Source organism: Hylobates moloch, unplaced genomic scaffold, assembly GCF_009828535.3.
Source record: "Hylobates moloch isolate HMO894 unplaced genomic scaffold, HMol_V3 SCAFFOLD_21, whole genome shotgun sequence".
Taxonomy (NCBI): Eukaryota; Metazoa; Chordata; class Mammalia; order Primates; family Hylobatidae; genus Hylobates; species Hylobates moloch.
In genome coordinates, this window is record NW_026652296.1 from 23,344,915 (window position 1) to 23,361,528 (window position 16,614).

At 57.7% G+C, this 16,614-nt stretch overlaps 1 protein-coding gene and 1 long non-coding RNA gene across 6 annotated transcripts in view; one reads left to right on the top strand and one right to left on the bottom strand.

Annotated features, from left to right (window-relative positions):
- LOC131382213 (uncharacterized) overlaps positions 1 to 2,069 on the top strand; it is a 12,999-nt gene extending 10,930 nt beyond the window's left edge. The window contains exon 5 of the long non-coding RNA XR_009211485.1: positions 1,729 to 2,069. This is a non-coding gene — a long non-coding RNA (uncharacterized LOC131382213). The remainder of the gene's footprint in view (positions 1 to 1,728) is intronic.
- Positions 1,954 to 16,614, bottom strand: part of SRC (SRC proto-oncogene, non-receptor tyrosine kinase) — a 77,568-nt gene continuing 62,907 nt past the window's right edge. For 3 of the 5 annotated variants that reach the window (XM_058433010.1, XM_032142419.2, XM_032142417.2), the window contains 10 exons: positions 14,566 to 14,598; positions 13,588 to 13,686; positions 13,304 to 13,407; positions 11,266 to 11,415; positions 9,727 to 9,882; positions 7,290 to 7,469; positions 5,906 to 5,982; positions 4,987 to 5,140; positions 4,695 to 4,826; positions 1,954 to 4,404 (listed from right to left, as the gene is read on the bottom strand). In XM_058433010.1, coding sequence (XP_058288993.1) covers positions 4,196 to 4,404; positions 4,695 to 4,826; positions 4,987 to 5,140; positions 5,906 to 5,982; positions 7,290 to 7,469; positions 9,727 to 9,882; positions 11,266 to 11,415; positions 13,304 to 13,407; positions 13,588 to 13,686; positions 14,566 to 14,598 — 1,294 coding nt within the window. In that variant the 3' untranslated portion in view covers positions 1,954 to 4,195. The remainder of the gene's footprint in view (positions 4,405 to 4,694; positions 4,827 to 4,986; positions 5,141 to 5,905; positions 5,983 to 7,289; positions 7,470 to 9,726; positions 9,883 to 11,265; positions 11,416 to 13,303; positions 13,408 to 13,587; positions 13,687 to 14,565; positions 14,599 to 16,614) is intronic. The other 2 variants (XM_032142420.2, XM_032142421.2) reach the window with 2 other exon arrangements.

Below are 16,614 nucleotides of genomic sequence, written 5' to 3' on the forward strand. Positions count from 1 at the left end.
CACGTGTGCACCTGTGTACATGTGTGTCTGTGCATTAATCTCTCGCTTCACATCTTCAGTCAGAGATGTGAAGAGGTGGATGGGGAGAAAAATCTGAGAGGCAGAAAGGGAGGGTGGGGACTAGAGAAAGAGAGACAGCAACCAGGCAAAGAAGAAAAGAGAAAGAAATTAGCAACAGTGAGACAGAGAGACACATAGAGAAAGAAAAGGAAAATCAGCCAGGCATAGTGACTCACGCCTGTAATCCCTACACTTTGGGAGCCTGAGGGGGCAGATCACCTGAGCCCAGGAGTTCAAGACCAGTCTGGGCAACATAGCAAGACCCTGTCTCCTAAAAAAAAAAAATTAGCTGGGGTATGAGGGCGCACAGCTGTGGTTCCAGCTACTCGGGAGGCTGAGGCAGGAGAATGGCTTGAGCCCAGGAGGTGGAGGTTGCAGTGAGTCACTGCACTCCAGCCTGGGGGACAGAGCAAGACTCCATCTCAAAAAAAGGGAGGGAGGGAGGGGAAAGGGAAATAAAGAAAAAGAAAAGGAAAGAGAAAGAAAGAAAAAAGCAAGGCAGGCGGGGTGTGGGATTTTAAAAACCTACATATTAGGTACAACGTACTCTACTCGGCTGACGAGTGTACTACAAAATTCACCCCTATATAATTTATCCATGTAACCAAAAACCACTTGTAACCCCAAAAGCTACTGAAATTTTTAAAAATTAAAAAAGAAGAAACAGGAAATTGATGTAAGGCCAGAGAGGGCTGGAGAGGCACTGACAGACAAGAGAGAGGAAGAGAGAGAAAGGCTCAGATGGACAAGGAAGAAGAGAGGCCGCGCGGTGGCGGGTCCCGCCTGTCCTGGCGCGCGGGGTTGGGGTTGGACCCTGCCGCGCCGCGCATGCGCACGCCAGACCCGCCGCGGCAGCGCGGGCGAGCGCTTTGTCCCCGTTGTGCTCGCACGTGGCCCCGCGCCCCCGGGCACACGTGGGTTCCGCCGGGAGTGGCCAGCGCTGGGAGTGCGAGCCCAAGCTCACACGGGTCCACGGGCACACATGCTGTTCCCACTCACATCCACGTGAACCCAGCTGCACACCTCGGTGCCCACACACTCCAGGAGCCCACAGGCTCATGAAGCCCCTGGATCTGTGTTCACGCAGTACACACACATTCTGCACACACAGCCAGAGCAAGCGGACTCGCTCACCTCGTCGCGTTAATGCCCAAGCACACACATCCGGGACGCATTTCCATGAGCTCAGGCTCACAGACCTAGACAGGTGCTCACACACAAACATCCAAGCACCATGTCTGCGAACAAACAGAGCCCACGCACACACTCCCATGAACACAAAGGCACATGCATCCAGGTACACTCCCACCAGCAAGCAGAGAACACCTACCACAACTTCACATCCAGACCCCCATCTCCGGAGACACACGCACACTCACACGCCCCCTACCCCCCGCGATCTCCAGATGCCACCCTGACCCGGACACTATGATGTGTTTGGCTTGTGAAAATAATACTGAACAGAAAAATGTCCAGTTTTTGAAATTTGTTATTAAGCAATGTTGTGGCCAGAGTTGACTCCGGTGCGCAGGTGCGTGATCTGATGTATATTTGTGTAAAATAAATGTGTTCATATAGACGGTTGCAAACCAAATTTCAAGACTATGTGCTTTGGTGGTGGGGAAGGAGGGAGGAGGGGAAGGGTCTTTGGATTTTTCTTGTTTTCAGGACTTTTGTGGATCGACCCAGCACCCCTGCCCTGCATTCCTAGGAAACACATGAAGAGCACACACAGCGGTATTCTCGTCGTGTATTTGTGATCTCCTCTAGGCAGGCCTGACAGCCCCACCCACTCCCCCGTGTCACTGCTACCATCCACCACGGACATTTGAGTCCTGAACTTGTCATGCTGGGGGAAGTCCTGTGATGTGCCTTGTCCTTCTCCCAGGTGCTCACCCCCTAACACAGGTGCAGATGTGCACACACAGCCACATTCTGCCATAGCTGTCTCCAATCTGATGTCATCACCCCTGCCTTGGCCTGAAGCCCTCCAGCTACTAGTGCTGCCCAAAGACCCCTCAAGGGGCAGTTTGTTCTCACATTCTGCCCCATCTTGCTCTCCAGCACACAGTAGATGTTCAATAAACTGTTGATCAAATTCTGAGGTCTGTTTGTGTTTAATCAGACAATATGCAAAGTATTTACAACAATTTCTGGATACCCCCACCCCCCCCCTAAGTCTGGGCCTTGGAATTTCAGACCCCCCGGCCCGGCCCAGAGCCAGCGGTCCCCCAGGCCTCTGCATAGTCATCTGAAATCTACAAAACACTGTTAAAAAAAAAAAAAAAAGGACAGTATTAAGACACCTTACACAAAGGGCCTTAGGCAGTTGGGGAGGGATTTGAGAGCTCGCTGGGGTGAGTGAGCCCAGATTTGACTGGAATGGACGGGAGAAGACTTGGGTAATGAACACATATGAAAGGAAAAGTTGAAATTTCATAGGCAGGCACTGCTCGGCCTCCTTCCCCACTGGCAGGGCCTGGCTGGCTCAAGAACCCCTGGCAGTGGGAATGTTATTGCTATGATGAGGGGGCCATGGTGAAATGTACAACATGTTTGGGGGACGGAGCGGGGGGACATTTTTACATGTTAAATATGGACACACATGGAGACACGCACACATGCACACACATACACACACACAGGGACCCTTGGCAAGATGCCGCAAACTGTCAGCTGCCCCTTTACAGATGGGCACACTGAGGCCCAGGGAGAATCCGCCACACACCCTAAGGCTGAACAGAGCCAGAGCCCAGTCTCCTGATGTCCCAGGGCTGGGCTCACCATGTATGTCCTGCCACAGGGCCTGGACTGGAGCTGAGCAGTTGCAGAGGCCATGGCCACATGTGGGGCAGATTCTGCAGCCCAGAGAGACAGCAGAGGCCACCCAAGGTTACACAGCCAGTCCTGGTGCATGGCAGTGGGTAACACGTCCTCTTTCACCCCCGTTTAGGCACTCTTTTCCCTCCTCATGAGTTAAAGGGTGCCGACTTGGGGAGGAGAACAGGACCAGGAATTGAAATGCCACAGGACAAAGTACGGGGAAGGAGGCCAGGACCAGGGCCTCCTGGACTCTTGGCTCTTCTATGTCTGCTTGATTGCCTCCAGAGCCGAGGGGCTCACTCCCTTTCATGGCCCGCTGGCTCTGAAGGTCAAAAATCACCCACAAGCTGATTGAAGCCTCTCTCTCCACACCTGCACCTTTTACCCTGATTCCCAGCTCAGCCCCACATCTGCCTCCATGCTGTTCCCGACAGCTGGGCTGAGCCGGCAGCGGCAGTGGGAATCTGCCATCTCGAATGCATCCTCAGATCCCTTGTCTCCTGGGCTGTCCCAGTCTTTCCATGATGCCTCCGACGAACTGCTGGTTCCTGAGGATGACAGAGGGAGCACCGGGTTCCAAGCCCGCCTCCACTCTGAACTGCTCCATGGCCTTGGGCATGTCACATCTCCTGTCTCGACTGTCTCCCCATGGGTGAAATGGGGGCAAGGAAGTGATGATCTCAAAGGGTCCCTCAGGTCTAAGGAGGGCAGGGTTTGAGGGGGTACTCATCCCACCCACCCATCATCAGGCCAGGCGAGGCCTCGTGCTGCCCAGCCTGGGAGCAGCGGCAGAGGGTCTGTCTCGGCAGCCTCCACCTATAGGCGTTTCCAGAACGGATGGCAAGGGGCAGGGTAGCAGGCAGGCGGGGCCAGGGGCCCATCGCTCCTCTTTGGAAAGGCTCTTTGGCCAGCTCTCGACGTAGATCGGGGGTGGCACAGAAGTGGGGAAGGAGTTCAGTGAGTGGAGTAGGCTGAGACTGGAAAAGGGCACCCTCAGCCCCGGCCCCAGCCCTTCTCCTGGTTCCTCTTCCAGAGACCCACAGAGCTCCAGGAGGGAGTGCGGCGAGAGGCGTGCGGCTACAGTGGGAGCTGGACAGAGTCACTGTGTTGGTCTCGCACACCCACCGCCCTCTCAGGCCACCCTAGGTCCAGAAGCCCCTTCCATGCCACCAAAGAGGAAGGGCCTCGCCCCTGGCAATTCAGCCACACAGAGAGAGGACCAACAGCAGGCAGGCAGAGCGGGGCAAGCCCTGAGACAGGGGCCACCCAGCCCAGCATCCAAGCCGAGAAGCCGGTCTGGGCCCGCCTGCGCCTAGAGGTTCTCCCCGGGCTGGTACTGGGGCTCGGTGGACGTGAAGTAGTCCTCCAGGAAGGCCTGCAGGTACTCAAAGGTGGGCCGCTCCTCAGGCTCCTTCCGCCAGCACTGGCACATGAGGTCGTGCAGGGACTCAGGACACTCCGGCGGGCAGGGCATCCGGTAACCCCGCTCCACCTGGTCCAGCACCTCGCGGTTCACCATCCCTGTGGGCAGAGCGAGGCATGGGGAGCCCGGCTCCGGTGAGGAAAGTGGGGTGGGGGAAGCTGATGGGGAGGACAGCGAGGACTTCCTGCCTAGGACAGGTTGGGTGTGACCATAGATAGGTCCTGTCCCCGAAGCTGAGAACACGGACCATCGAGAGAGCCTAACATCAGATGCTCAACTTCTTTGTTTTACGGATGGGGAAACAGGCCCAGCAGGAGTCATGACTTGCCCAAGGCCACCAGGGCAGAGGGGTTCAGGGACCAGAGACGGGCCATGAGGACCTTCTTACCAGGGTAGGGCACCCGTCCCTTTGTGGTGAGCTCAGTCAGCAGTATCCCGAAGGACCACACGTCCGACTTGATGGTGAAGCGGCCATAGAGGGCAGCTTCCGGAGCCGTCCACTTGATGGGGAATTTGGCACCTGCAGGAACGAGAAAGGTCAGGGCAGCTCTGACCTCCTGTCACGACCACTCTGCTAGATAAGCACCATGAGGAATGACAGCTGAGGAAAAAACTGAGGCTCAGAGCGGGATGTGACCTGTCCCAGGCCAAGCACGACATACCACACAGCCCCTGCCCACCTTGCCGCGCCGTGTACTCATTGTCTTCAATGAGCCGAGCCAGCCCGAAGTCGGCCACTTTGCACACCAGGTTCTCTCCCACCAGGATGTTGGCTGCACGAAGGTCCCGGTGGACATAGTTCATCCGCTCCACGTACGCCATGCCCGAGGCGATCTGCAGGCGGAACCGTGGGAGCCTGGCTCAGGTGCCACCCACGCCCTCCCAGGGCCACAGAGCACCCCGGGGCTGGAGAGCCAACCACTCCTTCCCCACCCTCCCCACACTTCTTCAGGCAAGTGAGGTCAGTTCACAGTAAATGATGCTGGCATCGAAAGCAGGAGCAGTGCTCTGCGGGAGTAGGGAGCACAGGGCACAGGGCAGAGGGCAGAGGGCAAAGGTCAAAGGGGAGGCACGAGATCAGATGCAGCCAGGAAAGCGAGGTGACCATGGAAAGAGGCCCCAGCAGACCCAGACACAGATGAGTGCCAGGTCCTGCCTGCTGCCCAAGTCCCCTCTCTGAGCCTCAGTTTTCTCATCTGTCCAATGGGACTAACAGCCAATCCTCGTCACTCCTGGTCGTGATGAGGATTAAATGAAAAAAAAAAAAAAAAAAAAAAGCTTGTTGAGCACTGCCTACAGCAAGCATGAACACGTCTGCTAAGCGACTAAATGACCTTTATAGAGACGACAACTGAGGCCCGAGGTCCCACAGTAAGTCAGTGACCCCTGATGCCCAGGTAAGGGCTTTCTGCTGCCCAGAATCACCACTCAGGGCACCTGTAGGCAGACCTGATAAATACGTGCGGCAAGTCAATGAGTGTGGAGGCAATCAAGGCAGGCTTCTTGGAGGGGGCACTCAAGAGGCCAGAACTGGCTGCACCAGATGGGTCTGGGTGCTTGAGGACCAAGGGTGTGGGGAGGCGGGAGGGGCTGACTTACCTGAGCAGCCATGTCCACCAGCTGAGGCAGCCGCAGGTACTTGCCCGTCTCCCCCTTGAGAAAGTCCAGCAAACTCCCTGGGCAGAGAGAGACCCAGCTCCAGCTCCTGCCCTGTCCCTCTGCCAGGATGCAGTGATTCCCAAAACCCGTCCTCCCAGGCGGCTGGCCTTGCTTTAACCAGCACAGCAGATTTTATGTAAACTCATCTCTGAATAAAGTCTCACTCAGTGCTTGTCACTCAAAAGGCAAGGAGGATGGGAAACAACCAGAAGTCCACCTCCAGGTGAACAGGTAAACTGTGCTAATGCAGACAGCGGAGTCCCGCTCAGCGACAACAGGAACAAACTGCTGGGAGACGCAACAGGGATGCATCTCAGGCCGGGAGCAGTGGCTCCTGCCTACAATCCCAGCACTGTGGGAGGCCGAGGCGGGAAGATCGCTTGAGCCCAGTAGTTTGAGGCCAGCCTGAGCTACACAGTAAGACTCTCTCTGTACAAAAAATACAAAAAAAAAAAAGTAGCTGGGCAGGATGTTGTGCACCTGTAGTCCCAGCTACTTGAGAGGCTGAGATGAGAAGATCAATGGAGCCTGGGAGGTCAAGGCTGCAGTGAGCTATGATCACACCACTGCACTCCAGCCTGGGCAATATAGCAAGACCTCATCTCAAAAAATAAAAAATTTAAATGTAAAAAGTAAAAAAGGATGCATCCCAGATGTAAAAGATTCCACGTATGAAATTCTAGAATAAACAAAACAAATTTATAATGACAGAAAGCAAATCAGTGGGTGCTTGGGTTTGGGGCTGGAGGGTACTGTCTGCAAAGGGCACGAGGAACTTTCTGGGTGATGGAGGTGTTACATATCTTCATTATGGTTAGGGGTACACAGTAAATCCACTTGTTAAAACCCACTGAACTGAACACTTAAAAGGGGTGTATTTTATCATATGTAAACTCTACCTCCAAAAAGTGGAATTTTGAAAAATAACTAATTAGTTTAAAAATTACTGTGGCTCGCACCTGTAATCTCAGCACTTTGGGAGGTGGAGGTGGGAGGATTGCTTGAGCCCAAGAGTTCGAGACCAGCCTAGGCAACACAGGGTCCCATCTCTACAAAAAATAAAAAATTAGCTGGGCCTGGTGACACACACCTGTGGTCCCAGCTACTTGGGGGGCTGAGGTGGGAGAACTGCTTGAGCCTGGAAGGTTGAGGCTGAAGTGAGCTATGATTGTACCACTGCACTCTGGCCCTGGCAACAGAGAATTTGGCTCTACGGCATTCCACCTTTGAAGGTGCCCATTCTAGACATGAGAGGACATGAGGCTCATGCCCCCTGCCCTGTCCGGAGTGCCCCTGCCCTCTGCCCCGGCCGCCCAGGCCTCACCCTTGCTCATGTACTCCGTGACGATGTAAATGGGCTCCTCCGAAACCACAGCATACAACTGCACCAGCTTCTCATGCCTCAGCTTCTTCATGACTTGGGCCTCCTGCAGGAAGGCCTCTGGAGACATCGTGCCAGGCTTCAGGGTTTTGATGGCCACCCTGGTGGTGCCATTCCAGGTCCCTGTTGAAGAGGGATGCAGGCTGACTCAGTGGAGCCCCCCAACTCCTACTGCACAGGGATCCAGGATCTGCCTGCCTGGGCACCAGTGTCAGCTGTGGCCTCCACAGCCATGTAAAAAAACCCAGTCAAAGCCTGGGCCCTTTCTGAGCCTCAGTCTCCCCATCTGTAAAATGGGTACAATGACAGGGTGCTCCTCATGGCATTGTTACTAGGATTAAATGCTCAAGAGCCAGTAGCTGTTGTCGGGACTGTGACTATTAAGAATGTCCGGGCTGGGCGTGGTGGTTCACGCCTGTAATCCCAGCACTTTAGCGGGCCGAGGCGGGTGGATCATTTGAGGTCAGGAGTTCAAGACCAGCCTGGCCAACATGGTGAAACACTGTCTCCACTAAAAATACAAAAATTAGCTGGGTGGTAGTGGTGCGTGCCTGTAATACTGGGTACTCGGGAGGCTGCGGCAGGAGAATGGCTTGAGCCTGGGAGGCGGAGGTTGCAGTGAGCCGAAACCGCGCCACTGCACTCCAGCCTATGTGACAGAGTGAGATACTGTCTAAAAAAAAAAAAGTCCTAAAAAGCAGCTTATTAGCCTGGACAGACAGGGGACCAACGTTCTAACTCAACCGGTGTCACTTCTGGGTTGGTCATGTTCCCTCTGGGCAGGACTTTGAACGTGCCTCATGTGTTAGCAAATGCAATGTGTACTGGTGGAGGCCGGGGGTGATGTGGAGCTGGCCCAGGGGTTTCTGAGGCTGCTGCCAGAACAAGAGGTCACCTCTGGAGCCCACCCGCCCCCCAAAATGAGACACTGTCCTAAGCATGAGGGCTTGGGGGTCAGGCTGGCCAGAGCCTGACTCCCACCTCCACCTCCTGCCAGCAGAGAGACCATGGGAGAGTCAGTTCCCCTCTCTAAGCCTCAGTTATCTCATCTGGAAAATGGGGATCCATAGTGCCTACCCGTGGAGCTGTTTGAGGATTGAATGAGATTTTAACCACTGGGCCAGCCCCACTGTGAGGACTCAGTAAGTAATGTGGTTATCATTTCACTACTATCTACTTTTCTAACTGTGGGGCTCTGGGGGAAGCTGCATTCTAGACCAGCATGTTTAATCCAGGTTCTTGTCCCAGCGGGCCTCGAGCTTCCTTTGATGTGTGACCTTGGGCCCGTTCCTCCCAGTCGCTGGGCCTCCGTCTGAGGGTTGGGGCTCAGGCCCATCTCTGTGGCCCTCCTGGCTCAGGCCATCTGCATGTGGCACTTCATGAGTCAACGTGGAGCACCCAGGGAGGAAGTGAGGCCCTTCCCAGGGACAGCACCTCTCACCCAAGCCAGAAATGAGTTTTGCAGCCACCAGAATGGCTGACGCTGTGCATTCACCCAGGTTTGGCTCAAGTCCTCACTTTGTGGCTGTGCCCACACCCTGGCTTCTCACCCCTCTCCCCTCTCACCAGCTCAAAGCCCACGCCTCCCCTTCCCGGACGGCCTGACCTCCAGCCTCCAGGCCTCTGTCCCTGCAGTGCCTTCCACCCAGGAGGCCCCTCTGCTCTCCTCCATCAGCCCTCTGGAGGGCGGAACGTGGAGGCAGAGGGACTGAGCGGAGATGCAGCTCCAATGAAACCACCTTGAAAACCGCACCGTGATCCCCGCTAGCACCATGGGCTTACGGGCTTACAACTGCCATCTCTCCTCCACCCTGGCCTCCGGTCCCTCCATGTGAGCAGAAAGCAGCCAGTGGAAGAGGGGCCTGGGATTTGTCAGGACTGCACAGTGCTCATGCGTTGCTGTTTCTCCAGGGTTAGACAGGAAATCGCTAACAGGCCCAGACCATGACAGACCTAAGCTTTTCAGCACTCCCTCCCGTGAGCCGGGCTTCTCTCTCCATGGCAAACAGCTAGTGTGTGGCCACGCACTGGGTCAGGGTCTCACAACCTCCCATAGGTCCCACTGTCACTAGCCCCATTCACAGTCGGGAAGACTGAGGATCCGAGTGAGGCCACCAGGCTCAGCCTACACAGCAGGTCTGTGCAATGCCCAGCCCTGTGCGCATCTTGGAATCAAGTGCTATGGTTTGCACGGTCCGAGGCACAGCACTTGGGTGGCCACATCCCAACTCAGTGCCAGCCACCACTGGGGAGCTCCAGATTTACAACAGGGCCCCATCATCCAGCAGAGGCAGCTAAAGGCAAAGGGACCAAGGGAGCCTAGAGCTGCCACACGGAGTGGGGGTGGATGCCTCTCCCGAGGGCAGGGGCCAGGCCTTACCCATCCACACCTCGCCAAAGCAGCCCTGGCCCAGCTTGACCTCCAGCCGCAGCGACTCCCGAGGGATCTCCCAGGCATCCTTGGCCAGGCCCTGCGTCTGCGGCTTGGATGTGGGGCATACGGTGGTGAGGCGGTGGCACAGGCCATCGGCGTGTTCTGAGGAGGAGGCAGGAGGAGCAGTTAGATGGGGCTTCTGCCCTGGGGCCTCCCTGCCCCTCAGTGTGTGTCGCCCTACATGCCAGATGCACGCAGATTTCTGGGGACACGCAGGGCGCCCTCAAAGCCAGGCATCTACATCTGTGTGCACACAGCCCCACCCCCACACAGGCCCACAGTGCTTTATGCATCTGCTGAGTCAGTCATTCAGTCAGTCATTCAGCAGACAGTAGGGGTTGCCAGGGACCCTGCGGGGAGGGAACAAGTCCAGGGAACCTGCCCTCAGGAACTCAGAGTCCAGGGAGGAGCCCCACTTCCCTAATCACCTCCCAGGACCACAGATGTGAATGTGACTGGAGAGCTGTTCGCGCAACAGCAGGAGGGTCCTGGGGGGCTTCCTGGAGGAAGCAGCAACCGAGCTTGGATGTGCAGGAGGGTGAGGGGTTAAGTAGGGAAGAGCCCTCCAGGCAGGGGCACAGCCAGAGCAAAGGCTCTGAGGAAAGAACAGCTGCAGGGCTGGAGAAGCGGAGGCCAAAGGGGCGCAGGGAGCGGGTGGGGAAGGGTGGCACCAGGCGGAGGTGGGTAGGCAGTCGGGATTAGACCACTCGGGGGCCGGTGGGGGTCTTTATCCCAAGATTCCAAGACAGCCCCTGGAGAGTTCTGATCTGAGGGAACGGGGTTCAGAATGAGCCACACAGTGGTGGCCGAAGAGACAGAGAGTGGTGGGTGATCCCAGAGGAAGTCAGGAGGCCAAGGTGAGAGGAGGAGGAGGCTCGGGGTGGGGAGTGGACCAACACCTGTGCACAGAGGCCATGCGTGCCACAGACACACAGGCACACAGGCACCCGCAGGCCCGTGACACTGCAGTCAGCTCCGGATGCCCAGGTGGGTGGGCTACAGCACTGCGCCCACGCCCGAGCCCTCACCCAGCACGCAAGCCCCTCGAGCTCCCTCTGCCGCTCTCTTCCCTCTTTGCTGCAATCGATCTGGCCGCCCCCTCCTCTTCTCCCAGCAACCGGTTCAGACCGGTCCTAGGGCTACAGAGACAAACGACACCAGCCTCCGTCCCCTCCCTTCCAGCTTACTCTGGGGCTCCTCAGGGCAGCCCCCTCCATACCAGCCAGCTGCAGAGAAAGACGGGGAGTGGGATGATGCGTGGAGCGGGGAGAGAGGGGGACAGGGAGGAGGGGGGCTGGGGGAAAGAAGAGGAAGAAGAAGGAGACAAGGAAAGGAGGGAAAAGGGAGGAGAGAGGAAGGGAACGGGGAGGGAGAAAGTGGGGAGGGGAGCAGGATAACAGAAGCCCCCACCCTTCTAGGCTCCAAGGCCCCTCCCCAGGGTCTGCAGCTGAGGCTCTGCCCGCCCGCCCTCCGAGGCTGGCTCACTGGAGTAGTAGGCCACCAGCTGCTGCAGGCTGTTGAACTGGGTGCGGGAGGTGATGTAGAAGCCGCCGCTGTCCAGCTTGCGGATCTTGTAGTGCTTCACGTTGAGGCCCTTGGCGTTGTCGAAGTCCGACACTGAGAGGCAGTAGGCACCTGCGGGGCACCGAGGGGAGCCGTGACCGCCACGCCCTCTCCCCCGCAGGCGGCTGCTCTGGATGCCGTTCTGTGCCTGCCTGACATTGGAGGGAACAGAGGCCCAGGCGGGGCCCCAAGCCCACCCTGTCTCTCAGCAGCCAGCCCCGGGGCAGCCACAGAGACAGGGCCAAGGGACCCAAGAGACACTTGATTAGAACGTCCTGCCATGCATCCTTGGCCCCAGCAAGACCTCCATATCCCAGGTGCGCATCCTAGCTTTGAGACTTGGAGGGGTTGCTGGCCCTCTCTGGGCCTCAGTTTCCTCCTCTGCACAATACGGGTGCTCCCAGGGCTGCTGGGGAGATTCCATGCAACCACACATAGAAGGGCCCGGCACACACTGGGCACTCAATAACTGTTTGCTGGGAGCCCGTGAGTGGCTCCCTGTAGCTGTGTGGCTCTGGCCTAACTGCTTTCCCTCTCTGGGTCAGCTCGCGGGGGCACTGTCCATGTCCCCCCAACCTCCTTTCTGAAGACAGGCCCAGGCTCAGGCGGGAGGGGGTGGTTGGCAGAGGCTTTGGCCGTCATGGGCAGGAGACCACGGGCTGGGTGTGGCCTGAAGGCTGCCTGGGTCAAACGGGGCCAGACCTGGTGCCTCCCCTCTTTCCCTTGAGCATAGAAAAGCTTTTGGCTGGAAAAGTTTCCTCCCAGCCAGCAGGCCTGGGTAGGACCAGAGGCCAAGAGACGCCCAAATGGCATCAGGGAACAAGGCTGAGCCCCGGAGGCAGGGGCAGAGGCTCCAGCGGCCAGGGACGGGCCTTCTCAGGAGCCTGGCCAGGCGGTGCACAGGCATGGGATAAGCCCAGCCCTCCTAGCCCACAGACCTCCCCCTCTGCGATCTTCAGGGGGAGATTACAATCCCAGCGTACAGAAAAGAGGTCCAGAGAGGGAAGTGGCCAGGCTGGGGTTACCCAGCAAACCAGGGACAGGGCTGGGGCTCAAACCCACATCGAGGACTCAAAGCCTGCCTTAGGCAACCATGATTTTCTACTGATGGCCCGGGCTGGTGCATGAAGAAGCCACAGGCCTGAGGCTGAAGCCAACCCCGGCCACATGTGCATACACACACAGGCATGCCCGTGCCCAGTGGCCACACGCTCACACAAGTACACGCTCCCCAGGCCCTCAGGCACCAGACAAACCACAACAGTCCATTCCCACACAGCGACACACAGACAATTCCATCCTACACGCACACACACACACACACCCAGACGTACACACAGCGTGCACACCCGCACATGGCTGCACGAATGCTCGTAAATGCACAGCTCGACATGGATGCTCTGATCCCCATCTCCCGCTGAGCCCCAGGCCCACAGGAAGCAGCCCAGCTTGGTTGCCATGGTGACGGCAGCCTGCAACCCACTTTCAGAGGGGCTGGAGAGGAAGGGGATGGTCTTCATTCTCTGGCTCGGGGGAGGGACAGGAGAGGGGCAGGGACCAGGACTGTGGTCGGGGGAGGGCAAAGCCAGGCTCCAGCATCCAGTGCAGCCCAGGGACCCCTGGGGAGGGGGAAGAAGCAGGGCTCATTGTAGCAGCACCTACCCTGGGAACAAGCCTGTTACTGTGTGACACTCAGACCTCCAGACAACCTATGTCCATCTTTCATCTGAGAAAACTGAGGCCAGAGAAACTAAGCCTCATCCTTCTCTGGACATCTGGCCACCGCGGGTTACTCAGCGTTCCTCAAATGCACCTCCCTGACTTTGATCCTGCCATTACCTGCACCCGGAAGGCTCTTCCCTCCCTACTCCGCAAACCAAACTCCTGCTCAATCCACAACACCCAGCTCAAACCACTCACAGAAGACTCAGTATCCATTGGCCAGCAAGAGTGCTCGTACCTTTCGTGGTCTCACTTTCTCGCACGAGGAAGGTCCCTCTCGGGTTCTCCGCGTTGAGCAGTAACCGCTCGGACTCCCGTCTGGTGATCTTGCCAAAATACCACCTGGGGGTGGGAGGACGGAGGATGGTGCTGACTATCCGGGCTTCTGCCCACTCACAGTGCTTCTCCCTGGATATGGCTGGGGCGCTGGGCAGCCAGACCTCCCACCCCAGCCCAGGAGAGGCGCTCTGCACCGGCAGTGTCCAGGGACGACGGGTAGAGGCAGCCAGAGACGGTACTCACTCCTCGGCCTGGATGGAGTCGGAGGGCGCCACGTAGTTGCTGGGGATGTAGCCTGTCTGTCCCGTGCTGAGCGAGTGGGCCAGCCACCAGTCTCCCTCTCTAAGCAGGGACAGAAGGAGGGAGGAAAGGAGAAGGGAGCCGTCAGCCACAAGCCCGGTGCCCACCATCCTCCTAGGTGCTGTGCTCAGGGCTCTAGTGGCTGAGGGAGGCCCAGGGAGGTGGTGGGGCCAGCGTGAGTCCCCGCAGCATGCCAGGTCCAGCTGACCTGGAACTCCTCCCCTCCCTGGCCCAGACGCCTTTTTGCCAAAGCTGGATCAGATGGACTTTGTCTTGGACCAGGGCAGGACTGGCCTTGGTCATCTGAGGCTCAAATCCATAGGGGAGGAGTCCCGGGACAGGAAGAAATTCATTTCCTTTCAGATGTACCAAGACATCTCAAGATGCCGAGAGCTGCCCTGGGAGGGAGGGAGGGAGCCCCCTGTCTCTGCGGGCAAGTAAGGTTGTAATAGAAGAGATTCCTGCCTGAGAGAAAGTCAAGTGAGACCTACAAAGTGTCCCCATGCTCTGAGATTCGGAAGCCCGCTCCTGGGAGCTGGTGAGACCTGGGTGGAGGCAAGCAGGGGCCCTTCTGGGACCCAGTGACCATCCAGGCCCCAACCCTGCAAACTAGAGCAAGGCTTGCCTCTGTCCCAAATCACGGGTCACACCTAAAGGGCTCCTCGGCTGAAAACTACAGGCCCCCTCCTCCAGCCTACCCATCTGCAGGGGGAAACTGAGGCCAGAGGGGGCTGGGACTTGCCCAAAGTCACACAGTGAGCCCTGTCAGAGGGGGTGAGGTGGCAGATCCCCAATGCCCAGGGCACTTCTATGCGAAAGTGAGGAGAAGGAGTGGGGGGTGTGATGGGGATGGGGCAGGAGGAGCTCCCGGCGTGGTCGGGTCCCCTGGGCCTGGGCGGGAGCGGGGAGGGGTGGAAGTACCTTTGCAGCCATCTGAATGTGAACCAGGTCTGGCTGGAGCGGGGGTCCAGAGACACAGAGGAGGGAGGAGAGAGCGAGAGCCCAACAGGAGAGAAGAGGCAGAGATGGGGGTGGTGAGAGGCGGAGAGTGGCAGAAAGAGCAGGGGAGAGAGCGGGAGAGCCAGGCGGTGCTGGGGACACGGGACGAGGGGGCAGCCACAGAGGCCTCACATCCAAAGCAACCAAGGGGACAGGGACAGGGTCCACAGGGAGTGAGGAGAGGTCAATGGGCAGGGAGACCTGGGAACTAGGGTCCAGCCCCCTCTCATTCCCATTTACAGCTGGGAAGACTGAGGCCAGAGAAGCAAAGGCCTCTTTGCTCAAGGTCACACAGCTGGGCCCAGGCTCCTGACTCCCAGATAGAAGGAGCGCCCCCTACAGGGTGCAGCAGGGCTTGACAGCTTGCTGGGCTCTTCTCAATCCAAGGCCACTTTTGTACTTCACCAGGACCCTGAGAAGACACACGGCAGGCAGGGTGGCCCCCACCCACAGCCAGGGCCCAGAGAGAGAAAGGCCCTTGCCTACAGTCACACAATCTGAACATGAACCTGGATCCCTGGCTCCCACTTCTTCTGAGCTGCCCTTGGCCATATTCTTCAGCCCATATAGAAGATGGAGAAGCTGAGGCCAGGAGGGAGCAGGGCTTGGGGAGCCAGCCCTCCAGGGACCTGTCGGAGGACAGGTGAGCACCTGAGACCCTGGGGTTCGGCCAGATGGCTCGAAGTGAGCCAGAGGGTGTTGTGTCCCCTCCTGATGGAGTGAGGCCAGGGGGTGTGACTGGGGATGTGTGGCCTGTCTTGGCTCTGTGATGGCTACACACACACTCGGGCAGGGGGGCAAGCCTTGTGGGGTCACTGGAGGGAGGGCCCTGGAGTAAGGGGGCAAGACCCAACTCAAGGAAAGAAGCCTTTGGATGCCCCAAATCCCCACCCATCTCCTTGTTGTACACCCACCCGGGGTGTCCACACTTGTCTCTCCCACTGACCCTCAAGGCCACCCTGCAAGGGAGGATGGCAGGGCCCCAGGACCTAGATGAAGAAACTGGCTCAGAAATGTCAAGGGATCAGCGCAGGGACACACAGCACCCAGGCCAGAGCAGCCCAGCACTTTATTTATTGATTTTTTTGAGATGGAGTCTCGCTCTTATCACCCAGGCTAGAGTGCAACAGCGCGATCTTGGCTCACTGCAAACTTCACCTCCCGGGTTCAAGCGATTCTCCTGCCTCAGCCTCCTGAGTAGTTGGGATTACAGGCAAGCGCCACCATGCCCAGCTAATTTTTGTATTTTTAGTAGAGACGGGGTTTTACCATGTTGGCCAGGCTGGTCTCGAACTTCTGACCTCAAGTGATCTGCCTACCTCAGCCTCCTAAAGCGCTGGGATTACAGGCATGATCCACCGCGCCCGGCCAGCACTTTCTTTAGAGAGTTGGGGAAACTGAGGGACAGAGGGGTGCAGGGACTTGCCCAAAGCTACAAAGCAAGGACTCAAATCACAGAAAACGGTTCTCTGAGATCTTTCAGTTCAAAGCCTCCATTTACCAGTGGGGGAAAATGAGACACAGACAGGCCAGTTATTTGCCCAAAGCCACATGGTCAATCGATGGCAGAGCAAGAGTGAAAAGCAGGGCCCCTGACTGTCCACAGCCAGGCACAGTAGGGCCTCCCCAGGCCACAGAGAGGCTGAGACCTTTGGGAAAGCCAGTGGCAGATGAAAGAGGAGGCTGCAGGGCGGGGGCAGAGGACAGGCCACAGCGGGAAGGGGCCAAGGTCTAAGGCCAGACGCTAAAAATTGAGGCCGTCTGACAAAGCTGCAGTACGCAGGCTGGCCAGCCTCTGGGGAGCCTCCAGCCACCCACTCAGAGTGGAAGGCTGGCAGGAGGCCTGTGCTCGGAGGCCAGCCAAGCAGGGCCCAAGAGCGAGAGGAGTGCAGCTGATGCTACCCAGATTTCAGCGAGCAGGGCTCCCGGCTCCCCAGAGTCAGCCCACCTGTGAGTCTGGGGTTTCATGGT